The sequence below is a fragment of the Saccopteryx leptura genome, chromosome 5, assembly GCF_036850995.1.
Source record: "Saccopteryx leptura isolate mSacLep1 chromosome 5, mSacLep1_pri_phased_curated, whole genome shotgun sequence".
NCBI classification, from domain to species: Eukaryota; Metazoa; Chordata; class Mammalia; order Chiroptera; family Emballonuridae; genus Saccopteryx; species Saccopteryx leptura.
The window spans coordinates 83140711-83168682 of NC_089507.1; the positions used below are offsets into that span (position 1 = coordinate 83140711).

A 27972-nucleotide genomic window follows, 5' to 3' on the forward strand; every position below is an offset into this window, starting at 1 on the left:
GATGGTGAATATTTGGAACTCCATGTTGTTGAGCTGTTGTTTTGCTGTATTTTATTGGGTTTACAGAAACTTGCCAGGCTTTGCCCTGGGAGGCCTTGAAATAGTTTGTGGATCAGCCGCTTTGCTCTTTCAAGGCTTGTTTTTAGGCTGTTAAGGCTTTCCCCTAGGGGTGCTTTTTAAAATTTTTTTTTTAAAAATTTTATGTTTCTTTTATAGTTGGCAATATTATATTAGTTTCAGGCGAACAATCTAGTGATTGAGCATTACATAACCTACTTACTCAGTAATCATTTTAATAAATATCATGCCTATCTGACATCATACATATTTGTTAGAATATTAATGACTATATTCCCAATGACTACATCCCCATGACTATTTTGTAACTACCAATTTGTACTCCTTAATCCCCTCACCCTTTTCACTCATCTTCTCCAACTCCCTTCCTACCTGGCAACTATGGAAATGTTCTCTATATCTATGAAACTGTTTTTATTCTGCTTGTTTGTTTATTTTGTATGGTTTATATTAAATTGTTAACAGATATGTATGAATTGCTATTTTATTATTCATATTTTTTATTTCTTTCTTTTCTTCTTAATGAAGACCGTTTACCATTTCAAGTAATACTGGTTTGGTGGTGATAAGTTCCATTAGCTTTTTCTTGTTTAAGAAACTCTTTTTTGGGCCCTGGCTGGTTGGCTCAGCGGTAGAGCGTCGGCCTGGCGTGCGGGGGACCCGGGTTCGATTCCCGGCCGGGCACATAGGAGAAGTGCCCATTTGCTTCTCCACCTCCTCCCTTCCTTCCTCTCTGTCTCTCTCTTCCCCTCCCGCAGCCAAGGCTCCATTGGAGCAAAAGATGGCCCGGGCGCTGGGGATGGCTCCTTGGCCTCTGCCCCAGGCGCTGGAGTGGCTCTGGTCGCGGCAGAGCGACCCCCCAGAGGGGCAGAGCATCGCCCCCTGGTGGGCAGAGCGTCGCCCCTGGTGGGCGTGCCGGGTGGATCCCAGTTGGGCACATGCGGGAGTCTGTCTGTCTCTCCCCGTTTCCAGCTTCAGAAAAATACAGAAAAAAAAAAGAGAAACTCTTTTTTGTCCTTTGATTCTAAATGATAGCTTTGCCTGGTAGAGTAATCTTGGCTTTAGGTCCTTGCTTTTCATGACTCGAAATATTTCTTGCCAATCCTTTCTGGCCTCTAAAGTTTCTGCTGAGAAATCAGCTGACATGCTTGTAGGCAACTAACTACTTTTCTCTTGCTGCTTTTAAGATTTTCTGTCTTTAACCTTTAGCGTTTCGATTTTGGTGTAGGCTTCTTTGGGTTAATCTTGCTTGGGACTCTCTCTGCTTCCTCAACTTACATGTCTATTTCCTTCATCAGGTTAAGGAAGTTTTTTGTCATTTTTTTATATACATTTTCAGTTCCTTACTTTTTTATTTCTTCTGGTACCCCCACAATGCAAATGTTATGCTTAAAGTTGTCTAAGAGGCTCTTTATATCTTTATACTAGACTAATTTTTGTTAGATTCTTTTTTCTTTTTGCTGTTCTGATTGAGGTTTTTTTTTGTTTCTTTATCTTCCAAATCTCTGATTTGATCATCTGCTTCAACTACTCCATTCTTGATTCCCTGTAATATATTCTTCATTTCAGTTACTATATTCTTCATTTCTGGCTCGATTTTTTAAAAATCTTTTATAATTCTGGTTTTTGTTTCCCATTTCTTTGTTGAAGTTCTCACTAAGTTCACCTGCTCTTCCCCTCAGTTCTTTGAGCATCTTTGTAACCAATACTTTAAACTCTGCATATAGTAGATTGTTTCAATTTTGTTTAGTTCATTTTCTAGAGTTTTGTTGTGCTATTTCATTTGGGACAAGTTTCTTTGTCTCCTTATTTTGACAACCTCCCTGTGTTGTTTCTATGTATTAGATAGAGCTGCTATATCTCCCAGTCTTGGTAGAGTGGTCTCATTGTAGTAAGTGGCCTATAGGGTTCAGTGGCATAACATTCCTGATTATCTACGCTGGGCACTCTGGTGCAACCCCTTATCCCCAGTGTGGGCTGTGTACACCTTCCTTTTGTAGTTGAGCCTTGATTGTTTTTGGTACAGCAATGGGAGGGATTTACCCCCATGCCAACCAGCTTTAAGGACTGGCTGTGTCCATTGTGGTGGAAGATTAGTTGTGCAGGAGCCTAACCCATGGATCAGGATTTACTTCAGTGGGGTTCTGGTGCCCATTGAGCTTACCCTTTAAATATGTGGTTTGAGGCCCTGGCCGGTTGGCTCAGTGGTAGAGCATCGGCCTGGCGTGCATAAGTCCCGGGTTCGATTCCCAGCCAGGGCACATAGGAGAAGTGCCCATCTGCTTCTCCACCCCTCCCTCTCTCCTTCCTCTCTGTCTCTCTCTTCCCCTCCCACAGCCGAGGCTCCACTGGAGCAAAGATGGCCCGGGCGCTGGGGATGGCTCCTCGGCCTCTGCCCCAGGCGCTAGAGTGGCTCTGGTCGCGGCAGAGCAACGCCCTGGAGGGGCAGAGCATCACCCCCTGGTGGGCAGAGCGTCGCCCCCTGGTGGGCATGCCGGGTGGATCCTGGTCGGGCGCATGCGGGAGTCTGTCTGACTGTCTCTCCCCGTTTCCAGCTTCAGAAAAATACAGGGGGAAAAAATAAAAATAAATAAATAAATAAATAAATAAATAAATAAATAAATATGTGGGTTGATGGGGTGATTGGGTGGTGCTTCAACATGGTCTGAAGGTATCTACCAGGTTCTCTAGCTCTAGGGATTTCTGAGAGGTGCAACCCATGGTCAATTACCACCTGTGTTCTGCCAGAGCCATGTGGCATGAGTTACAGTGCAATCTGCAGATGGCTGCTACTTGTGCTGGGCTTGGAGGTGTACAAGAGAAGCTAAACTATGAACCAAGGCTGGCTGCTGCTAATGCTAGGCCTAGGGCCACTTAGTAAGAGTATGGGCCATGCTGAGGCCAGATACTTCTTGTCTGAGAAATTTTAGGAAAGTCTTAAGTGTGGTACAAGACAGGTCATTAAAATGGAAAAGGCACTGGAAACAGTTTGGGTGGGCTTAAAAGTTGAGTGTTTTAGGATTTCAGGGAATCACCAAAATGGGGTAAATAGTTATAGTCAGCTTGATGGAGATTCATATATGGCACCTACCAGCTTTGTAGGAGGAGAGCTCAGAAAAGGAACAATGGCCTTGTCAGTACTTCTGTCCAGGAGAAAGCTGCCCCTCCAGCTCTCATCTTGATACCAGACAGTTCAGTTCTTCTCCATATGTCCCTAGTGCCTTTCAAGCAGCTGCCCTGGCACGGGAGCTCAGAGTAAGTGAGTTTGAGTAAGTCTGTATGTGGGCCCTTTAAGAGGAATGTCTGGGATTCCAGCAGCCTACCATTTCACTCAGTTACAATTCCTGTTGGTTTGTAAAGCTATAAATTCTGGGGACTTCTCTTCTTGACATTGGAACCCTGGGTTGGGTGTTCTGATGTGAGACTGAGACTCCTGATTCCTCAGAGAGAACATCTGCAGCCTCCCAATTTTTACCTGCTACATTTGGGTGTGTCACCCACTTATTCAGTGTCTCTGCCCCACTTACCAGTCTTAATATGACTTCTTCTTTATAACCCTAGTTGTAGGACTTCTCTTGAGCTAGATAGATTTCAGGAAGTTTTGAATTCTGGTTATTCTATAATTTAGTTGTAATTTGATGTGGTTGTGAGGAGATGTGTGCTCTGCATTTACCTACACTGCCATCTTGTCCAGAGGCACCCTCTAGGGGCATTTTAGCTACTAAGATGTAAACCTTCTGGGGTCATTAATCAAAGTGATCAATAAGGATTTTCCAAAATGACTGATCAAACTTTGAAGATCCATCTGTGTTGATGGATATCGAGGAATTTTCAACATATAACTCCTCATTCTTTGCTTGGTTTCACCCTAAGTGTATATACAGCTTACTTTCCTAGTAACAGATACGAAGTCACCTATATAATATGCAGTTGTTTTTTTTTGTAGCTACCTTCTATCTTGTACTCTGCTCCACAAATTCTAGCTACTTTAGTTCCCTTGCTCTAATCAGTGTCTTCTCAACTCAGTGTGATTATCTGGTTCTACTTAGGGGTCCTCTTCTATGCAGCTGGTCAAAAATGTGTCAAAGTAAGACATTCTTAGAGATCAAAATGTTGTTCTCTTTTCTCATGAATCACAGTACAACTCTGCCTTTGTTTACTGTCTGAAACAGTTTAGTTTTATAATTGTTTATAGTGGGACGATGAATATGGACCCTGTTTTTAATTATGGTCAGGACTGTGATGCTATAAATCCTTTTTATAGATAAGTAAACTGAAATTAGAAAGATTAATATGATGAAAAACAGGAACTTGGAATTTAAGTCGGAATTCAAATTTTTGCTGTTTACTAGTTGTACAACTTTAAGTAACTTAACTAGCTTCTTGCCTTGGCTTCTGTATCTTTGAAATGGCTATGCATATGACAATGATGGTGATAATGATAATACTAATAAATAATACAATATTAGAAATTATCTCCTACCATTATTGTGATGATTAACCAAGGGGATGAATGTGAAGTTTTTAGCACAGTGAGTCTTGGATATGGTGTTAGCTAAATAACAAAATTATCCATGGTCCTGTTGATAGAATTTTGACTTCCAGTCTAGGAATGCAGTGTTGATAGATAATATAGATGTTTTTCCACTATTTATCAAAGCTGGGTTTCCTTTAAAAAGTATCCAGAATAGGAAATAGGTATATTCAGGCCCATTAGACAAATTCCCTTGAAGCAATGACAAAATATACTCATTTAATGAAACATGATAAGTTTTGTTTGTGTTTATGAGGAAGTTTTTAAAGGAAGATCTCTGGATAATCCATCACCTATTCTCACTTCAGGGTACCTATTATTTAATTAATCACAATGATTGATATTTTTAATATCAGGCAAAAACTAACAGATTCTAGACTTGTGACTATCATTACTCAAAACACAACTTTTAAAGGGCATACCTAGTTTTCTTTTTAGGACTCCATAAAAATTTGAATGATCATAAATAGAGCTCAACAAAAAATACTTAGGGAAAGCTAGAATGTTAATTGCTGAAGGTTCTTTGATATCCTGACTTGATCCTCATGAACTTAAGTATGACAGGTAGACAAGAAATAAGACAGATTTGTCAGAACTGTAATGTAATATTTCAGCTCAGCAAGGGGGATCTAGAAATCTTTCTCTGCTGGTTGATCACAGCTAGTGGGTAATCCAACAACATCTTTTTTTTTCTTAAATAACAACAATGCCAGATAATTAGCTTTTGTTTATGTTTTGACTATTGATAGACTTAAATTATATTCATATTGTCATGCAGAATAAATATGTAAAAATGTTTGCTTCTGCTCTAAATACAGCCATTACTTTTCTGCAGTGACATTTGAACTGTGTGTCAGAATAAAAATCTTGTAATAAGCAAGGCATAAAAAGTAGACAATTTAAATCAGATAATCAAAACCATCTAATTAATGATAATCTTGACTTGATAACAAATACCTTATTTCAATAGAAGTTTAAGTTGATTTATAAAAATGCAGACATTACGTCTGAGATTGATTCTCCAAAATTCCATGAATATCTTCTCAAATCCTTCAATCCTCTTATCATTTTGACTTTTTAAAGATTTAATGTTAGAGTTGTTAGTATAAAGTATATTCTTTGTGTACAATTTTTGAACTAGGATGAATTTTATTCTTCCATAACCATTAAAAAGCTTTCCCTTTTCCCAATCATTGTAAATTCTTTCAACAATTCTTATGAAAAGTCAAGAAAAATGGTTTTTCTAGACACCAGGATATCATGCAGCAATTTAAGTTACAGAAGACTTATTTCTTTGCAGTATATTCTGTGTAACAAGGCTTCAGCTGAGAAGGTCAGTAAAGCATTCTAAGGGTATTGACATACTTTCCTTCTGAAAACAAATGCCTCATGGTTGGCATGCTCCAGCCACTGTCACAATATTTAAAAGACTTGGATTAGAGTTAAGCATGGACAAAGCAACTCTCTTGGGAAAGTGTATGTAGTGGAGATCCTTGACCTTTTCTCTGCTCTCTTCCTTTCCAGTCCCCCTCCAATTTCTTATCTTTCTTCCCAAAGAAACATAAAGAACACCAGTCAGAAATATGGATATGCTTGCTTGAGGTCTTGGTGTCCAGACATCAGTAAGCTAAAATCAAGACGATTATTTATATAATCCTTAAAGCTGAAAGTTTTCAAATACAGTGCAACAAAAGAAATTTAAAGGGCAGTTTTATATACATCTCTACTATACTACCCTCACATCACTAAGATAATTTAGCATCAAAATCAGCTTAGGTAATCATAAAAGTTAAAGAGTTGCCACTGGCAGCTTATGAGTTTCAAAGCTTTCCACAGTTTTTCAACCAACATGACATTTGGATTGCATGTGTCCAAGAAGTCAAGAAGTGGTCAAGGTTGCTCAGTCAGCTTCCAACAAAAGAATGTGTTCCTGATGGAATGGCAGTTATAATCATAAATATATATGACTATATATATATGAATATATATGATCATATAGATATGATATGATTATATATGATATGATTATATATGTAATCATATCATATATATGAAAGGTATACACTGAATTGTAATAATGTATTTATGAAGTGTTTATTTCTACAGACAGGTGATCTAACAATGATTGCTGAAACAAATTATTACATTTCTAAAAGGAATAGAAAATGCACAGAGATAGTATTATTCAAAAAGGTTTTAAAAAATTCTCAATCCTATTTATCTTCTTAATGAATGAAGTACAGAGTGTCATAAATGCCCTTATATCCTCTAAATCAGTGGTCCCCAACCCCCGGGCCACGGACCGGTACCGGTCCATGGGCCATTTGGTACCAGTCCACAGAGAAAGAATAAATAACTTACATTATTTCCATTTTATTTATATTTAAGTCTGAATGATGTTTTATTTTTAAAAAATGACCAGATTTCCTCTGTTACATCCATCTAAGACTCACTCTTGACACTTGTCTTGTAAGTTCAACAATTATATTTTAAAATACCACATTTTTTATGCCAGTCGCATAATTTTATTTTGTGCATTTATCCGTCCCACCCTAAAGTCCGTGAAAATATTTTCTGACATTAAACTGGTCCGTGGCCCAAAAAAAGGTTGGGGACCACAGCTCTAAATAGTGTAAATTATAAATAGAAAGGCCAAAGAAATGTTATGACTTACCTATACCAGGGTCTGATATGTGAATCCTTTGTCCCTTTCTCACTTATCCTAGATGCCTTTCATGATAGAGTTCTCATAATCTAATAATCATTCAAAATATTTACAATTATAGGAAGATAGTATGATTGCCATTTTCATAGCCACATCATATTTTAGTTTGTTGAATACAGTATTTATTTATTAAAAGTAACACATGAAAATATGAATAAAATATCTTTATGTACAAAGTGGCACATCATGATTTCTAGGTAATATTTAGTAATACACTTGTAAATTTTCCCTGCATTAACATAGTGGAAAACAATAAATACAAACATTAGGTAACAGGAAAAACACCAAGAAAGTATGAAACTCCCCATGGATAAAAACTGTCGGTTCTGGAAACTTGAAACACAAGGGAGGGCCATGTCATCAGTGAACCCACATGCCTGGGCTATCAAATTAACTGCTCTCAAAAGACTTTCCTAAAATTTGTTCTCCTGAGAATGTTCCTATACAGTATTGAAATGTGCTTTCTCCTGTTTCAAGGGACATGGGAGACCCAGAATTCTCTTGATTCTGTCAGATTCTTGCATGTCATCCGGACATCACTTTGTTGGGACAGGTGACTGGTGTAGATTGGCAAGTAGGATTGGGAGTCAGGATTAATTCCACAGGGCTTTCTCTCATTCTACTTCTGGAGCATAAAAGCTGATGATTAAGCCTGTAGGGGAAAAGAAAAGTTCAGATTCCAAAAAAGTGAAGAAGTAGAGATGTTAGTGACTAGCTAAAATTTTCCACCCAGCTGAGTCACTTGAATGTTACACAGGCACTTCAAACTCAACATGTCTGAAAGAAAACCACTATACTGCTTCCCAAACTGTTCCTCTCACTTCATAATTTCCATCTTTGCTATTACCTCCAAGATTCATTCAGGTACTCATGCCAAATGTGTAGACGTCATCTATTGTCCTCATCTTCTTCATTACCCACTGCCCACATTCAACCAATCACCACCTCTGGAGAGTTTTATTTGCCAGACACTTCTCTATTCCATTCTGTCTCTTCATCTTCATCTCTTCTGTCCCTGCAGAGATGGTAAAACTCTTTTTCCTTTACAAGAGAATATTGCAATAGTCTTCTGACTTCTCTGTTTACAGTCTCAATCCTTTTGAATTAATCTTCCACAAAAAACATCAGTGATGTGTCTCAAGCAGAAATCTCATCATATTTCTCTCTTGATTAAAGCTCTTAACTGTACCCTATGACTAAAGAGGCACAATTCAAGATCAGTTGTTTGAAGTGACAATGTGAGTAATTAAGACATTTATTGGCAACTTTCATTCTTCTCCTAATAAGTAGGTAGAAGAATAAACAAGCAACTTTCCACTTTTTCACAGGAAGGAGAGCCAGGGCTTTGGTTTATGATTTTGTAGTTTTCTTGTTAGCAGGACAGAAACAACTTTTTCTGTTGGTCTATAAAGGAGCAGGAGCTGGAGGCTTCTGTACCTCAAGTGGGAAAGGGGTAGTGGTTGACTTGGCAGGAGTTAGATGTTTTCTGCTGCTGTGGCCATGCCGGAGGGTTTGCTAGAGTTTGGGAGGAGGATGGTATGGTAGGGGTGGGCAGTGGTGCTAGGGTAGAGACCTGCACCCTACTGTTTTGTAACATGGTTGGTAGAGGCAAAGTCTTGCATGGAGGAAAGTTAGACACTGGCTGCCACGGCTTCGGGGGGGGGGGCAGTTTGAAGAGCAGAGAGTGGTTATAGGATCTATGTCAAACCTTAGTCTTTGGGAAGAGCTGCAGAAAAGGGTATTTCTGATGTTCTCCCAGAGCATCTGTGGCTGATAGAGGGTGCAGCACATACCAGAGCATGGTGGATTTCAATAAGGAGCACAATGATTATAAGTAACTGTAGAACACACTCTTCCTCTCAAATTTTGGACTGATTTCATGGGTGTGATTTATATCCACTGTCAGAATCTCCCAAAATAAATAAATAAATGACTTCTTGATGCCATTAATGAAGAAGGAAAGAATCCAATTTTATTCTGCTTAGAAAAAGAAGGTATTTCATTCTCATCTTGTGAAGTCTTTATGATTTACCATAGTAAATTGGACCTCCATGATCTGGAGCCCTTTTCTGCATCAGTCTCTATTCCCAACCCTTCTGGCATTGAACTACATCCCTGTGTGAGTGCTTCCCAAAATCACCTATGGTAGAGAACCAGGTTTTTTGTTGTTGTTGTTGTTTGTTTTTAATTTCTCATCAGATGCCAACTGATATTTTTAAAAAATACAATAAGGTGAATAGAATGTCACAGCAATATCTGATTGTTCTAACAATTTGTTAAGTGCTTACACTCAGTTTCTGTTCCTAATATCACTGTGGAACAGTATCAATGGTTCACTGACCCCACAGCAGATGTGTACAGCATGGCTCTGGGTTAACAAATGATTTATTTGATTTTATATACCATGTGGTTTCACAACTCTCTGACGTAGCACATGCTGTTCTCTGTGCCTAGAAAAACCCAGCTCACTTTTCTTTATACTATGTAAGTCTCAGGCCAAGCCATTAAACTTCAAGGTGCCACTATCTGACGATTTACCATGTTATATTAAAGTGATCTTCCTTATGTTTATTTTCTTTGCTGTTATAAGCTCCTTGAAGACAGCAACTACGTCTTATTTCTCTTTATACCTGGCCTAACTTGGCAAGGAGTAAAATCTCTGTCACTTTTTATTCAACTGAACCACATTTTTCCATAGGTGACGTTCCAGGTAAAGTCATATTTGCAGTATAGATCAAGTAAATTGAAGGCTATTATTTTTGTTTTGGTCTTGATTCACATTTTTTTTTTTTTTTGTATTTTTCTGAAGCTGAAAATGGGGGGAGAGACAGTCAGACAGACTCCCACATGCGCCCGACCGGGATCCACCCAGCACGCGACCAGAGCCACTCTAGCGCCTGGGGCAGAGGCCAAGGAGCCATCCCCAGGGCCCGGGCCATCTTTGCTCCAATGGAACCTTGGCTGCGGGAGGGGAAGAGAGAGACAGAGAGGAAGGAGGGGGGTGGGGGTGGAGAAGCAAATGGGCGCTTCTCCTATGTGCCCTGGCCGGGAATCGAACCCGGGTCCCCCGCACGCCAGGCCGACGCTCTACCGCTGAGCCAACTGGCCAGGGCCTTGATTCACATTTTTGATAAGTAGTACTATGGGAACTCTTCCATGTAATTTAACGCTACTATTTTTATAAATTATCTGTTCATGGGCTTTACTTACTTTTTTATTTCCTGATAACTCCACAACACCTTCATATGTTTAGAATATTAATTAGTTGTATCATATTTGTAAATTTTCCTCAATTTATATTTTTATAATTCTTTTTTTCAGTGAGAAAAGAGGGGGGAGAGAGATAAGAAGCACTAACTTGTAGTTGCATCTCTTTAATTGTTCATTAATTGATTCTCATACATACCTTGAAAAAGAGCAGGAAGGGCTCTAGCCAGGCCAGTGACCCCTTGCTCAAGTCAGCAAATTTAGGCTCAAGCCAGTGCCCTTGGGCTTTAAATCAGTGACCTTGAGATCATGTCAATGATCCTGACTTCAAGCCAGTGACCTGCACTCAAGCTCAAGCTTGCAACCTCAAAGTTTTGAACCTAGGACCTCAGTGTCCTAGGTCAATACTCTATTCGTTGCACCACCACTGGTCAGGCATATAATTTTCCTCATGATAATGGTTTTTAAATTTTTATTTGCTGATTTTTAAAAAGAAAGAGAAAAGGAGAGGAGAGAGAAGGTAGAGGGAGGGAAAGAGAGAAAGAAATACAAATTTGTTGTTATACTCATTTATGTATTCATTGGTTGGTTCTTGCATATGTCCTGACCAGAGATTGAACCTGCAACCCTGGTCTATATGGATGATACTCTAACCAACTGAGATACCCAGCTAGGGCCAATGATAATGTTTTTATTATTTTTGAGAATTTTAAGTCATGATATAGTAAAATTTCTATCTTTTTCATTGAATTTTCTTTTATTGTTTTATGTTTTGAAAATTCTTACTCAATCAGACACTTAAAGCATACCTAATTTTTCTTCCATTGTTTCTTTCTTTCTTTCTTTCTTTCTTTCTTTCTTTCTTTCTTTCTTTCTTTCTTTCTTTCTTTCTTTCTTTTTATTCTTTCTTTGCATTTAGTTCTTTATAACTTTTCTCTGTATAGATATTACTAGCTAATGTTTCTACCTCTACATTTATTATTGACCAATTTTTTTCAGAACATTTGTTGACATCAATAAGAAAGAAATGTGTTTTGCCTGCTTCACAGTTTTTGTAGAAATTCTGCCCTCAGCAGAAGTTCTACAAAACAGCAAATAATTCCTTTAGCAAAGACATCTTTGCTTCTCCTGTCATAAGAGAATAATCTTAGAAGATAGCAGAACACATTTGCATTGGAAATGAGAAAGATATTATAGAAATGCATATGGCTAACATATCTCTAATCTTCTATTTCAGCGGCTTTCAAACTTAACACATTATTTTTTACTAATAGCTATTTTGACAGTGATCCCAGCTATTGTTTAACTGAACCATGCTCCTCTATAAGTTGAGCTTTCAAATGAAGTCAAGAGTTTACAGCATAGATCAGCTAGGTAAACATCTGGATTTATGTGAGTAGGATAAGGCTTATGATTAATATTGCCTTGACCATTTTTTTTTTTCAAAGACCTACAACCACCAGTATAAGAACAATCTGGAGTTTTTAATCAGAGTGTCTGTAACCACATTACATTAGTGGCTGGGCAGAAGACATAGGTAGTAGAAACAATGATTCTTCCTCTTGGACACTATACAAGGTGATTTCCATTTTGGTCAGGCCAATTATAGGCATATACATATTTGTTTGTTTGTTTTAAATACTAGTTGCCAAAGGGCAAATTCTTCTGCAGGTTCTAAAAAGCGTCAAACACAAATTGTAAGGACACTTAATTAATGCTTCTTATAAAAACTAAATTAGTCTGAAGATAATCACCTTAGCCAATTCTAGAAAAGCAATACAGTCCTATGTTAAGTTGGGACAGTCGATTCCAGCAGGCCTAAAATTGACCTTAGGAGTTTTTTTATGTTTGTTTTTTGTTTTTTTTTTTTCTTCTTTTTGTATTTTTCTGAAGCTGGAAACAGGGAGAGACAGTCAGACAGACTCCCGCATGCGCCCGACCGGGATCCACCCAGCACGTCCACCAGGGGCGACGCTCTGCCCACCAGGGGGCGATGCTCTGCCCCTCCGGGGCATAGCTTTGCCTCGACCAGAGCCACTCCAGCGCCTGGGGCAGAGGCCAAGGAGCCATCCCCAGCGCCCGGGCCATCTTTGCTACAGTGGAGCCTTGGCTGCGGGAGGGGAAGAGAGAGACAGAGAGGAAGGAGGGGGGGGTGGAGAAGCAAATGGGCGCTTCTCCTATGTGCCCTGGCTGGGAATCGAACCCGGGTGCCCCGCACGCCAGGCCGACGCTCTACCGCTGAGCCAACCGGCCAGGGCCGGTTAGGTGTTTTAACAAAGTGAGAGGAGGTGGATGAGGGTAGGGAGGATAAACATTAATGGACGAAGACTTGACTTGGAAAGGATGAACACGGAATACGGAGTACAGAGATGTGTTATGGAATTGGACACCTGAAACCTGTATAATTTTGTTAACCAGTTCACCCCAATAAGTTCAATTTTAAAAAATGCACCTGCTTTGCACAGATTCCTGGTCAAAGCATGGAGCATATAAAAAGTTGCTTGTAACCAGAGTTTCAAAAGATTCAGTTGTTTGTTGGCTATTATTATAATAAAATTGATCATCTGCACATAGCCTCATTGAAACACTTGGAAGGTTCTGTCACTCAGCTAGTTATATAGCAAGACAATTATTACATGAGCAGCTGGTTATAAGAAACCCCAGGTGACACTGCATTTTTGATCATCTTGTGCAAAGTACTCTGTGCCTATGTCCCTGTTTCCTGGACACAGAGAAGTACACCTTGGTATAGTCCTTACAGAGGGAAGACAATCAGACCTGCAAGCTGGCTCCTCTGGATTTCATATGCTGAGCTAGCCTTTGGCTGTGATGCACATCCCAATATTAATGCAGCTGCTGTGTCATAACCTTTCCTGCAATATCATATTTATAAGCATTGTCATTTTAAGTCCTGTGGGTCTTTGTTAGCATTAGAACCCTGTCTAATCGCTGCTGTCAGTGTGCATATAGTGACCCAGGCAATTGCAATTAGAAGGAAACATTACCGACAGGCAGGAATTGTATCATTTCTGAAGTAGGCAGGGCAACTGGAAGAATTTTTTTACAGCCCCAAGCCATTCATTGCTCTGGCAAATCATTTCAGTGTCCCTAGACAAATAGACAAATAGACACTGGAACAAACCATTAACTCTTAATCTTAAAAAGTCGTTAAAACTAAGCTGCAGCAGGCTAACAAAACAGATATTAATGAGTATCTCTGTGAATGAAATGAGGAAACTTACATGTTTATTGCCCAGGTGTTGAAAGGATTCATCAAGCTGTCAGTTTTTGGTTTTTCCTTGTGCTGAGTGCTCACCTAAAAACAGAAGATCCATTTTTATTTATAAGCTTGGAGAGTGAATAAGGATAGAAAATAAAGTTTCTTGGCTTGTTTTCTGTTTTTTAAGAAAAGAATTTTTCCACAAGAATGACATTAAGGCCACAATTTGCCTCTTGTTATGGCTTGGAAATTGTTCACAAAGATTTATGAGCTTTTTTCACCATCGTCTGTTTTCATCCTAAAGGATCAATGCTAACTAACTCCTTGGGAGTTGAGGGAGGGGGTGGGGGAAGGAGTGTGAGTGGGAGGTGATAACAAGAGAAACATCCTCAGGAGTGAGTTATTGATCTTTGCTTGTTCCATGAGCTGGCTTTGCCTAAGTAAAACTACATATATATTTTAAAGTGCCATTTTATCAGGAAGACATTCTAGGATCCTTTTGTTTAATTCAGTGAGAGTTTTGTGAAATTGAATTTATAGGTCAACGTGAACACTTTGGTGACATACAGAATAGCACAGGAACATTGCTCAAAATAACAGTGTTATTCCATTATTCAATATAAAGATAAATATGAAGCTTAGAAGGTGAGAGAAATGCCCCCGAATTCATGATCAACACATTTCATGTTACCTGTTTCTTTTGGGTAGATTCAAGAATCAACACCACTCATACTATGTATATAAAAACAACATGGATTAAAGTCTCCATCTTTAAGAATAAATGTCATCATTTTGCTCCAGGTTTCATCTACCAGTTAGGAAACGTATCTTTTAGGGATGCCGTTGGTGTCACTTAGTACCTACATGGTCACAGAGATAATAAATAGTGCCGGAAATACACATTTGTTCTTGAAACTTCCAAGAGCTCCTTAGGTCCCATGCTCTGAAAAATGCCAGGCCCAGAGCAATGGCTCTCATGGCCCCTACCCCAGAACAACACCTTACTCACTAGAGGCATAGCAGCTCTTGAAATCTATGGACGAAGTACAGGAATGAGAAGTAAACAGAGTTAACATTTATTGAACACCTACTGCCTTCCAGAAGTCATGTAAAGCTAATCATATGAAAATCATTACAATTCTTAAATATCTCTTTTCAAGGTTTCTCTAATTGGGAATAAAGAATGTGAGGACGAGTCAATAACAGTTTAATTCCAATAAAGGTTATAATAATGATATCTATTGTAAAACCAAATGAAACACATGTACCTAGAAAAAACACTGCAAGAAAATACACCATTCCTCAATAGTGATTGAGTCAAGGTTGTGTTTCATGAGTGATTTTTAATTATTTCGTACTTTGTATTTTTTCTATTCTCCATTGTGTATAACATGGTCAAATATTAAAATGGCTGTTTAAGCCATAAAGAGATATTACAACATGGTAATCTATATTGATTTGCCAAATTAACAGTTTAAGTTAAGAAGAGAGAAAGACTCTGGACATCTGTGAGAGCCAAGAATGATATGATGAAAATGCATTCAGAGAGTGAGCCAAATATTGAAGGACTGAGAAGTCAGAAGCTGAATCTATGTATGGCTTTATAAATCTATTAATCTTCCTGCTGATCTTTACACTTTTTCTCATTTCTTGTTGTTAATAAACTTTTATTGGTAAAATAAATAAGTAAATAAAAGTGTGCATTTATGACAGTATATTATAATAATCAGTATTAGTATACCAATACTACACTAATAATGTATAATTACCATGATTTAGGAAAGGGATATAGTAGTGACAAAAGAGTCAAAGAAACCGTCTCCTCCTTCAGAAGTGCTTCAGTACATTGCAGAAGACAGGGACAGGAGTTGAATAAATGATATCTGGTGAAGGCTCCTTATTATGTGGTTCGAAACAGAGAGAGAGGAGTCTGGCACCCCATGGCAGGCCACATAGACATGCTCAAGTGTTTGAGCTTAATCTCAGCTAATAACACACTCATCAGAGTTTTCAAAGCAGAGCAATATTATAATGACTTCAGATCTATTTTTTCTTCCTCCAAATGGTTCAAAATCAAGTAATGCTTTGAAACTGAATTCAGAGACTGTTTTCTTTCCTCTGTGCAGTCATGTATCCTTTGACTAATTTTAGCAGTTTTCTTCATAATCCTTATTGCTTTAATATTCAAAATGAGATAACGTATATTAAGTTTCTGAAATGTGATGTCAGTGGGAATCACATTTAACATGCATTAGGTGACTTGGGCATTTGGCAGTCCATCCTGGGTTGTTTAACTTGGCCAGATTCTTTAGAAGCTGTATGATAGCTTATATGTTCTCATTAAAATACTTCTTAACCTTCCATATTTGGTGTTCAACTTTTTCTTTTCTTTTCCGCAGGAGGGGGAAGAGAGAGAAGTGGGAGGGGTGGGGTGAGAAACAGATGGATGCTTCTCCTCTGTGCCCTGACCAGGAATCAAACCTGAGACATCCACACACCTGGCCAACACTCTTCCACTGAGCCAACCAGCTGGGGTCTGTGTTCAACTTTTTCTAAAAGCACATTCTTGTTATACTTTAGTAGGCTTTCTCTTTTACTTAAGGAAAGCTCCTAATTTAAATAATCAAACTTTAAACATTTATGAGCTACATTTTCAGCAGAAGAATCCTGTTTGAGAAAGAACACTTTAAAGGAAGCAGGGATTGTGGATAGATGAAAGCCACAGCCCACTCAGTGGAAGTTTGGGGCAAGGATCTATCTCATCAGCAGAAAATGACCAGAACAATAACCATGGTTCACTGAGGCTTCTAGAAACCCAGATCATTTAGCACCCACTGGCATTTCCCTTGAAGGTGGGTGGCTGCAGAGCTCTGTTTCCTTGGGAACATGATTCAGTGCCCTCTAAAATGACACAATTTATTTTCAGGTATAAGACCAGAGTTTATAAACTGAAGTACTGATCAACCCAATGAACTCTTATAGCCACTGAAGCTCAAATTTCATTTTGTTACACCTCAAGCACATTAATTCCTACTATATTTCTTTTTTTTTTTTAATTTTTTTTAATTTATTCATTTTTAGAGAGGAGAGGGGGGGGGGAGAATAGAGAGGAGAGAGAGACAGAGAGAAGGGGGGAGGAGCTGGAAGCATCAACTCCCATATGTGCCTTGACCAGGCAAGCCCAGGGTTTTGAACCGGCAACCTCAGCATTTCCAGGTCGATGCTTTATCCACTGTGCCACCACAGGTCAGGCTTCTACTATATTTCTTAAAAGCAAATAAGATAAAATGCATCACTCATCAATTCTGAGTGATGGGTAGTCAGGTATTTGTTCTATCAAATTATTATCTATATTTTTCAAATTTCTGAAAAATTTTATATGAGACAGGGGAAAGTTGGGCTAAATCTGTGAACTTCTTTGAAACCTAGTCATTTTAGATTTTATTTTAATTATATTTTAATAAAGATGTCACTGTTGGGCAAAAGACATTTAAGTAAAAAGAATTATAATAGTATAACTTCTGGCCCTGGCCGAGTAGCTCAGTAGATAAAGCAAAATTCTAGCTCACTGAGGTCATAGGTTCAATCCCTGGTGAGAGCATACACAAGAAGCAACTAATGAGTGCACAGCTAAAAGGAACAACTAAGTGGAATGGTGACTTGATGCTTGTGGAATGGCTCTCTCTCTCTCTCTCTCAAATCAATGGAAAAATTAAGCAAAATAACTTCTGTTGAGTATAGTGAACATAATTTTATAAAGAAAGTATATTTGAATAAGTTTGAAAGGCAGCAGGAAGATCTGTTTGTGAGTGTTTCAGGAACCAGACTTCAATAGAAATTATGCTAGCACAAAGAACATTTGGAGATCACTCTGTTTCAGAATATTAATTCTAGGCTGTTGAAATTGACTCTGAATCACAATTCAGTCTGTCCTCTGTCTGAATATTTTCCATGGTAATCAGTTGGGTTGACCATTAAGAGGTTATTTTATTAGATTTGGTGTGAGTCTTAAATTGCAATTGGCAGAAATAAAAGTACCAGAAAATGGATCTTATAGTAGCTCCTCCTTATGAAGAAAAGGAAGCTTGGAGAGTTAAGGGTCTTAACTATCCCACCATAGTCTATTCCATTTATTCCTGTAGTTACTATGAGAGCAGAAAATATCAGCTTATGTAGAATTTTCTGAAAGAAGAATCATATTAAATTTGGCTTCAAGAAGCACAAGGTTCTTTAGAGTTTTATCCTCTGGAAGCCTCAATTCTGGTGTCAGTTGCAGTTTCCCTGGTAGAAAAGGATGATTGAACTTTTGTTCCTGACCCCAGACCCCTCACCACAGGGAGAGCCAGGGGCTCCTACATAGAGGTTTCTTCCCAGTGCTGATTATTCCACAACTTGAAGAGTTCCGAGACTGCAGAGGGTTGGGTTAAATTCTCAGTGGAATAAGAAAAAGCTCATGAAATTATTGTAATGCTTGTTTACAAGTCACAGACAGATTCTGAGAACTCTTCTTGATAAAGGGTACAGTCATGCTCAGGATCTTTCATCAATGTATTCAAGGCCTAGTTAACATTTAGGCTGCTTTTCCCTGACCTAGTAGACACATAATGTTCTTTTGCCACCACCACAAAATGAAAAATGCCTTTAGTTACAACCAGTGGTGGGATTCAGCCGGTTTGCTAGTTTGGCAGAACCGATACCCAATTTTGTGTTGAGTTTGGCAAATGGGCTGTTAAAATGGCACTTGTAATCAGGGTTCTCTATAAGGTGGGCACCTGGGCAGCCACCCAATGTGGAAATCACAAATTTACATTTCTTATTCTTTTTTTTAACATTCATCTGCACAACAGTGTATTCTAAGTGCCTGTAGTAATGTTCATTCCATTCATAGGTAAAAAAAAAAAAAATGCAAGTGAGGATGCCAATCAAGAAGCAATATGAAAATATCTTAAATAATAATTTTATTGTTTTTTGTCAGGTTTTATTTAATATTTTTTCATCAATATTTTAAAACTCTTTCTTATAACACAGTCTAGTTTTGTGTACCTCTTTTATTGTTCTTATTTAAGTATTAAATGCATGAAATAATAAATTATCTTCTGGTAGATCTTTTTTTATAATTAAAATGGTCATTAGGGCAGAGAATCGGTTGTTACATTATTTGAATCCCCTCACTGGTTACTGTCCATTCTTTAGAACAGTGATTTTCAACCTTTGTTTCTCACATACTCATAAACTAATTACTAAAGAAAAAGGGGCCCTGACCTCTTCTTCCTTAGTAACTAATTTATTTGTGCCATGAGATGAAAATGGTTGTATTTAGTCAGGAGCACTGACCTTAGTAATTAGTGTGTGTTTGTGCCATGAAAAAAAAAGGTTGAAAATCACTGCTTTAGAACACATATACACATTATAAAAAGCAACTTTTAACAGCCAGGTAATTCAATAATTTTAAAAAAATTATATTTTGGGGCTCATCTTTTTTTTTATAGAAAATTTGATATTTATTGGGAGTTACTAATTGATGGTTTCTAAAATGTTATGGTTTTCGGTTATGTTTCAATATGAACAAAATCCAAGAGAGATTTTGAAATAAACATTTTTCTTCTAATCAACAGTTTGGAAGCTTACCAGACTCATGAGAAATTGTCTTAACAGTGAGAAGCTTCACACTCTCTTTATCCGACTGAGGTCTATTTGAAACAGAAAACATTAAATTAGCACCACAGTAATAAGCATTTTTTGTCTGCGATAGAAAGTAAACATGAATACACAGAATGATGAAAATACACAAGCATATATATATATATATATATATATATATATATATATATATATATTATGTGTTCCTATGGCAAAATCTATGTCTCTTCACATACAGACACACACATGCTTTTATAGGCCCTTTCGTTTCTGGAATCATTTAATAAATCTCCATCATTCTGTTACAACAATGAGCACCTAATAAATGAAACATCAGGACGTGTCATGTGAAGCACCTGTCATGAGGTCTATATGGTTCATATCTCCATTCCTGAGTATAAATGTTTCTAAACTTCTTTGGGCTGATGCTGAGTTCTAGGAGTATCCCCTTCCATTTGGTCCTGGATATTGCAGTATAGTGTCTAAACTGTTTCAACCAAGAATTCCCACCTATCTTTTCTCTGATTCTAAACAGTTTCCAACACCATTTCCTTTCCTTGGACATCTCAAGAGTCTTTATTTCTAATTAAGACAGGTAGGTAATCTATAGATATTATTTCTAAAGTTCATAGCTTAGTGAATGTTCAGGAACACCTACATAAAGGCAGGGTACAAATTCAGGTCAACAAAGAAAACATAACCACATAATTGGTTTTTTATATTAAAACAATTTGTCTCTTTGTAGCACCTTGATTAAAACAGTTGGCTGGACTGCTAACAACTGCTTTCTTTTTAAGAAGCCAAAGTAGAATACACATCTACTGTCTCAAGGTTTAGGCATAAACTTTTCCCAAATTGTGAGAAACATACTGAAAAATTCACTGAGAAAACTATTTTAAAATGTGAAAACCTGGCTTGCATTTTTAAACATGTTTTAGAGGCTTGAAAAGTCCAGTCTATACTATTAAGATACCTTATCAGACCCTGAAGAATATTCCAACCATAACATACTCTGAAAAACAGTGTAGAGTTATATAAAAAGAATTAGGGACATTTATGTGACAACAAAACTTATTAATTCTGGTCCTGGCTGGTTTGCTCAGTGGATAGAGCATCAGCCCAGGGTGTGGACATCCTGGGTTAGATCTCCAGTCAGGGCACACATGAGAAGCAACCATCTGCTTTTCTTCTTCTCCCTCTCCCCCTTCTCTCACTTTCCCCCTCTCACAGCCTGTGGCTCGGCTGGTTCAGAGTGTTGGCCTTGGGCTCTGAGGATACCTCGGTTGGTCTGAGCTTTGGCCCCAGATGGAGGTTGCCAGGTAGATCCCAGTTGGGGTCTGGGATGTGGGAATCTGTCTCACTAGCTCCTCTCCTCTCACTTAGAGCAAACAAACAAACAAATAAACAAAAAACCCTCTCAGTATGCTTTCTATGATATTTATTCTTGTCATTATATTTATTCTTTTATTTTTGAATTTTAGAGAGAAGAAAGAGAGAGAGAAAGAGAAGGAGGGAAAAGCAGGAAGCATCAACTCCCAAATGTGCCTTGACCAGGCAAGCCTAGGGTTTTGAACCAGTGACCTCAGCATTCCAGGTCAATGCTTTATCCACTGCGCCACCACAGGTCAATCCTCTTTTAATTGTTGGAGTTTCTTTGTTGAAAAGAGAGAACTCTGACAAATAGTCAAACTCCATTTATAATGCTTTTTCACAAATTTTTTTTAAAAAAACCCAAAAATTATATGTTGAGAATCAATACTTTTCCTTATGTAAATGATATGATTAGAGCTTCTAGAAAAAAAAAATGGTGTAGCCTTACGTACTGGTCATTTCCATTTTCTGGTGTGCCTAGGAGAGGAGAGAATTATTATTAGAGTTTTAATAAGGTTGGCTACAGAAAACCTGAGATCCCTGTCCCTTTCTATGCAGACATATTTCTAAAGCCAATTTTTAACTATTTAAATCTCTCTATTACTGCCTCATTGATCGTATGTTTTCTTAGACATGTTACCACTCATTGTTCAGTTATGGCTAATACACTTACAGAATAGTTCAAATTAGGCCAACTCCACTGAACTTAGTTCTGCACTAATTTTCATCCTGTAGTTTAATATCACTTTGTGAAACTACTTCTTCTTATCACACAGTCCACAAACACCAGAAAATGTCTGTTTATTTCAATACCTCTGAAAACAATTCTTAATGTATTGAGTTACCTTTTATATCTGACATTTCTTTATACATTGCTTTTTCTGAGGACACAAATCACTGTATTTGTGGTGAACTATGATGTAATTATTGCTTCTAATTGCATCTGAATCACACTGATTCAGTCTCTCAATAGTGCCTTGCAAAACATCACTGTTGTTACTAATGACAACTAATCTTTTGTATGCTTTGCCAGGCTGCTCCACAAGGTCTGGTAGGAAAACAACGTGGGCTTAGAGTGAGAACTCAGGTGATTTGTTCTGCACAAAAGCATGGCCTCTGGAACCAATAGTGGTAAAACCTTGCATTAACTGTGGCTTATTAGGCAAAATATATAATCTAATCATTTAAGATCCCCCTGTTTTGTTCCTGATTCTGTTGTGGTTTTATTCCATTGCTACTCAGTTTCTGTCTCTTGGATTTCCTTCCATCTTTAATCTAGTTCTTGTAATTGGATATATAAAAAGCCTTTAAAATATAATTCTACTGGCTTTGAGCATCATTGTTTTGTAAAGACCTTGATGATTCCAATAATATTTTGACTACTTCTACTTCACCTTGGCTAAAACACATTACCATGATTCCTAATCATTAGGATTTAATTAATGGTACCATATGCTGTTTACCAACTAGATCTAATCTTGTCTTCCCTACCAAAAGTAGGATTTTAACAGCATTTAAAACTTTCTGTAATAAGTGTTGTATATGATATCACCTGTGATGCTCATAACCTTGTTCCACATGAGTTGATACTTTTTGTGTGACTGTTTTAATATCTTTCCTTGAAATACTCTAATATGGGTTTGTTACCACGTAGATGCATACCAACAAACTACTTTCAACATATATGATGTTCCTATTTGGGTTAAAACTCAGAGTATGGTCAACAGATAAGCACAATTTCATAATGAAATCTCTGATTCATGTTGTCTTCCAGCTAGTAGAGTGGGCTTGCTAATTTCTGAACTTAATGAAGTCTCACCCACAAACTGAAGAGTGATCACTATGGATGTTTAATGGTGTTAATTTAATGATAACAATGTTATAAATTCTGTTTGGTAAACAAAGCTAACAATAACCAACTAGATCTGTGTAATTGTAAAACTGCCGAACTTGGTTATGAAGCATTGTATGTCTTCAGAATAACTCTCCATAGTGGTTGAAAATTTATTTTATTTTTTAAAGTTGTAAGAATTTTATACATATTTTTTCTGAGTGACTCAATTAATCATAAAGTCCTCTTCAATAATAAATGTCAACTTTTCAGATAATTTATTTGCAAATCTTCTTATGCAAAGCGGTTTTTCAGTAAAGGGTACTTGTTACAAATGGATTAAGCACACTAACTGTTTATCTCTCTTATGTTCTCAACACCCATAGGTTTCAACTTGGATGGTTGATTTCCCATAAAAGATAGTATTGGTGGTTTAGAAACTTAGAGAAATTAAACTGATTTATAAAGATGCTGGAAACTGAGTAAGAAAACATATTTTAGACATTATTAAGTAGTTTATTCACTAACTTTCAAAGGGAAAGTCATTGATTTGTTTTCTTCTTATTTTCCACTAACGGCTAAAATGAATACTATTATTTTTTAAAGTCTCATAACTTCCCCTTACACTGTCATGCTTTTGCACCAAGCTGTCTGTGCAATGCATGGTGAGACAATGGCCTGAGGAACAGCAATCACTGATATCCTGGGGGCACACTGTCCTTGGGGTAAAGAATCCCATTGCTTATATATCTTATAAAAAACAGATTTTTACTTTTTAATAGTATTTGAGACTTAGGTAGAGTTCTGTTAGTGAAATATTTAGTTTCTATTTTACTGAAAATTAAAAAATTTAACCCAATAAGCATACGATAGATATGCAATATATTATGCACAATGCAATGTGAACAAGTTGTGGTGTATGACTGAAGTGATTGTCTGATATTATGGACTGAATGTTTGTATTCCCCTCAAATTCATATGTTAAATCTTAATGCCCACTATAATGGTCATTAGGATGTTGGGTCTTTAGAAGTTGATTAGGTCACCAGATACCCAATCTGGTACCTTGATTGGATATCTCAGCCTCTCGAACTGTGAGAAATAAATGTTTGTGATTTAAGCCACTTAGTCTGTGTTATATTTGTAATAGCACCTGGAACAGACTAGGGGGGAACAGACACACAGAGAAGTGACTATACTATAGCATGATGAATATCATAAAATTCTATAGAATTTAAGGTGAGAATACTTCATTCTGCTTTGTGTTATACAAAGATACATTAAATTAGTGTTTGAGCTAGATGCTAATGGACAAATTGGAGATTGGGTATGTTATAAAAGTGGAGTGGTGGACTGGACATTATAGGAGAAGGAACAGCATGGACAAGGGCACGGCTACATAACACTGCATTACACAAACAGGGCAGATGTCTGGAAGGGAAAGATAGGCTGATATCTAAGATAACACAGGGAGTGTGAGCCATGGGAATTGCAGGGAGATTCAGATGAAGTATTGAAGATAAAGAGAGCTCAATTTCCTAGAACGGACAAAAGAATGAAGACTGGGAGAAATCTAAAAAAGTAGTACTTTAGTTAATAATAATGTATCAACCAGTTAATTAATTGTGACAAATATATCATATTAATAATAATGGCTATAAAGTGTATGGAAACTCTTTGTAACTATCTTGACAACGTTTCTGTAAATCTAAATCTATTTTAAAATAAAACATTTATTTGAAAAAGAATAAAAAATAAAATGCCATTACAGGAACCCTAAGTATTTCAGAGGCAGAGAGAAGATGAAACAAAAGAAAAAAAAAAGAAAGAAAAAAGAAAGAAAGAAAAGAAATAGAGTAAGTATGTTTAAAACAGAGCAACGTTATTTTAAAGAAAAAGACTTCTAAATGCTATTTGAGAGGGTAAAGAGAATAATATAGAATTTCAAACTAGAATCACACTAAAAACTGCGATAATGTTCTGTCCCTAGGAACCAGTTCAATTAGCAGAACATGTGGGCATGGAAGACAGCTTCACAGGAAGACGCCGTGCCTCCCGGGGGAAGTGAGTCACAGAACTCTTCTGGGGATTACAGGCCCCTAAACTAAACTCTTAGCAAGGCTTCCCTTTATCTTCTGTCACATGGAAATGAAACAAATTTTCTTCACAAATAAATCATGTCATTTTATGCCTTCTTTACTTCCATGTTCTTGCAATCACCCACAAAACTGGGGCTGTTTCATTAAAAAGTACCTGTCCACACTTGACAATATCTACCACTAGTAGTTCATCCCTGCTCCTTATGTTCTCCAGCATTCTGTGGATTTTTCTGCCCTTTCCTCTTTATTTCTGTGATCAAGCAATATGGCATTTTATTTTTTTTCCTATAATTCTTCTCTCCCCTTAAGAGTTTAAATTTAAGTTTAAATCGAGCATGTGTATTTTCCTTTCAGAAAACAAAATGAAAAAATACACTGTTACCCACCTGGGTCTGTCTTTCTGCACATTCGGTACAAACCCACCAGAGCAAATACTGAAAGTGTTATTACAATCAGAGCAATAACCACCGGCAAAATAATACCTAAAAAGTATTGGAGACATTGTCAGTTAGAGTGGCAATTAAATTTCACAATAAATGGTTCATGAACTGAGTAAAAGCATGCATGCTTTCTTTCTTCTTCATTCTATTTGTATTTTAAGAAAAGAAGATTTATCCCATTCCTGGGTTTTCCTATAGTTGTCATTTCTAACGTATCCACTTGATGTCAGTCTTGTAGCCTTTCTGAAATCAAATTTCAAATCTAAGGGAGACAGTTCCCTCCCTTTCCTGGAGACTGGAGGAGTGAAGAGATGGAAACGAAAAGATGTCTTCTAGACCTAGAGTCAGACCCACATATACACATTATATTCTTCACTATTTTATAGTGAAGTTAGAATTTAGAAAAAAGAACTTAAATAGCCTATATCAGAACTACTCCAGTTTATAAGGCTGGCTTTCTAAAAAACAAGTATCTTTCTATAATAATATCTAATAATTAGAAAAGGTATAAAATAACATAAAGGGATATAATTGGAAATCATAGTACATGTTATTTCTAAATATGAACAATATGGTTCAAGAAAGATGTGTGTGCATGTGTGTGTGTGTGTGTGTGTGTCTGTGCTTTTGTATATATATCATTGGCCTTGGGAAATAGAGATATAGAAATTATAGTTACGTCATGTTTATAAGGGAATGAGAATAGTTATCCAATTCATTTGTATGGTAGTTTGCACTTCTACTGTTATGATTAATTATTTTATAAGTAATATTTTCTGGGTTCATATTAGACCTTGAAGTGAAATCATTAGTGCTTCCTCAAATGAAGGAGCCATGAATCAGGTCAATAAATGCAATGCTGACCTACTGAGTGGAAGGGTTTTACCTAAACCTGAAATAATCTTTTATCATCCCAGCTTCATATGTATTCATCTTATTCTTAATTTCCAGGAAAATTAATGAATAGTGTTTAGTCCTAGCATACACATATACAGGGTGGGGCAAAAGTCGATTTACAGTTGTGAGTTCATGAAATACAGAGTTCATTTTTGAATTGTCATTGTTGTATTATTTTCCATGCAAAGAACTGTAAACTGACTTTTGCCTCACCCTGTGTTTTATAATACATATCTATTTTTGCTAAAATGGAATATTTTTTAAAAAGCCATTTTTAACATTTAGAAAAAGTTTTTTAAAGATGAACAATTCATTTTTTTTAATGCTATCTCTGTCTGTACTCTTTGGCTTATTGGAGACTAGTGCCATCAATCACCTTGACCTTTGGTAGTAACTGCTTAGCACTCAGGTAAGAAAATAACTTCAAGAGAGTGCTCATTAGAACAGACTCACAGTAGAAAATTCTCAAAACAGATGGCAGTTAAATAGGATTATGAGACTGCACGTTCAGGAAAGCTGATAAAAGTCTATTGATAATTGAATTTCTTCCCTTATTGGTAACATTCAAATATTCTGCATATCTATTGTTATGAATGAAGATATGTCTGTTACTCACTAGAATGAGAGGGGTTGGTTGAAGAAGAAGGGCTTGCATTTTTCACATTCACAGTGCCTACTATGTTAAGAAAAAAAAAAAGTAAGTTACCTTTGGTTAATGTGTGCCGGTCCTCACAATCCTCCCTTCATCCCCCCATGGACCCTCATTTAAGTAAGCCTCTGTGATCTATAAGTGGGATGTATCAAATCAATACATTTGATCTCATTCTGAAAGAACTGTTTTACAACTCAAAATTGGTAGGGAGATAATGTATACCATTTGATAAGTTTGGACATACATTCATGAAACCAATACCACAATCAAGGTAATAAACATCCATCCCCTCAAACAGTTTTCTTATATCCCCCCTTTTGTGAATGTGCAGTTTTTGTATAGCTATTATAATGGAAAGTTGTTGTTTTTTAAGATTGGTAGGGTTTTCTTGGTGAGAAGGAGTTAAGCAAAGCAAGTTTCTAGTCAGGCACACAGAAGTCATACCTTGAGATGATGAGATGCTTTCTGGAATTATTGTCGATATCGAAGGTAATACACTGGTTTTAGAAAGTGAGGCGTCTGGTTGTGGAGTGCCAACTGGAGGAAAAATATTAAAAATTAACAGTCAAACAATAGTGTTAACTCTTCTTATTGCATTCTTTTTGCAGATTCAAACAGTTTACATTTCTAACGATCTGTGAAAACTGTTTCTTGTTGAATAATAGGATACATACAGTTGTACATTAAATCCCAAGTTCATCTATTTCTTCTGTAATGATGGTTAAATTTGGAATCATAAAACCTGAGTTATCAGTATTACATCTTCAAGAACTGCCAAAACTTTAGTTCTCTTATTTTAGGCTTCAGTCAGTATCACCTACTTCATGAAATTCTTCTAGGATGAAAATCTATGCAAAAGCATTATTCATATTTCAGATATTATATGTTTGGCTAATAGTAATTTTTTTTTCTATCACACATACTTAAAATGTACATAAATACACAGGACTTTATTTCTTCAGTGTTTCTTAGTGGCTGAAGAGACAGATTGCAGTTGAGTCTATGGTTAAAAGGATTGGGGAAACAAAAGAAAAAATTCTTTCATTTTCATTTTTAAAGCTCAGCAGTGATTTAGATTTATGTGCTTTATCTAAAGTAATTGCTGCTTGGTTACATTTCCATCATTGTTCATAATCTTTTCTTCCAAGAAAAATATAAATTAAACTAATAATAATTTTTTGCATTTGTTTAAATCAACATTTGCCATCTTCAGCCAGAAGAACTGAACCAAAAAATAAATAAAAATATAATATCTGAAACCCACAAATCTCAATACAT

The 27972-nt window shown here is 36.9% G+C and overlaps 1 protein-coding gene across 2 annotated transcripts in view; it reads right to left on the reverse strand.

Moving 5' to 3' along the window:
- Positions 1 to 6682: 6682 nt before the first annotated feature.
- Positions 6683 to 27972, reverse strand: part of EMCN (endomucin) — a 133178-nt gene continuing 111888 nt past the window's right edge. For both annotated transcript variants that reach the window (XM_066386056.1, XM_066386057.1), the window contains exons 6-12: positions 27139 to 27231; positions 26659 to 26718; positions 25092 to 25187; positions 21228 to 21252; positions 19393 to 19454; positions 13787 to 13860; positions 6683 to 7989 (exon numbers count right to left, since the gene is read on the reverse strand). In XM_066386056.1, coding sequence (XP_066242153.1) covers positions 13826 to 13860; positions 19393 to 19454; positions 21228 to 21252; positions 25092 to 25187; positions 26659 to 26718; positions 27139 to 27231 — 371 coding nt within the window. In that variant the 3' untranslated portion in view covers positions 6683 to 7989; positions 13787 to 13825. The remainder of the gene's footprint in view (positions 7990 to 13786; positions 13861 to 19392; positions 19455 to 21227; positions 21253 to 25091; positions 25188 to 26658; positions 26719 to 27138; positions 27232 to 27972) is intronic.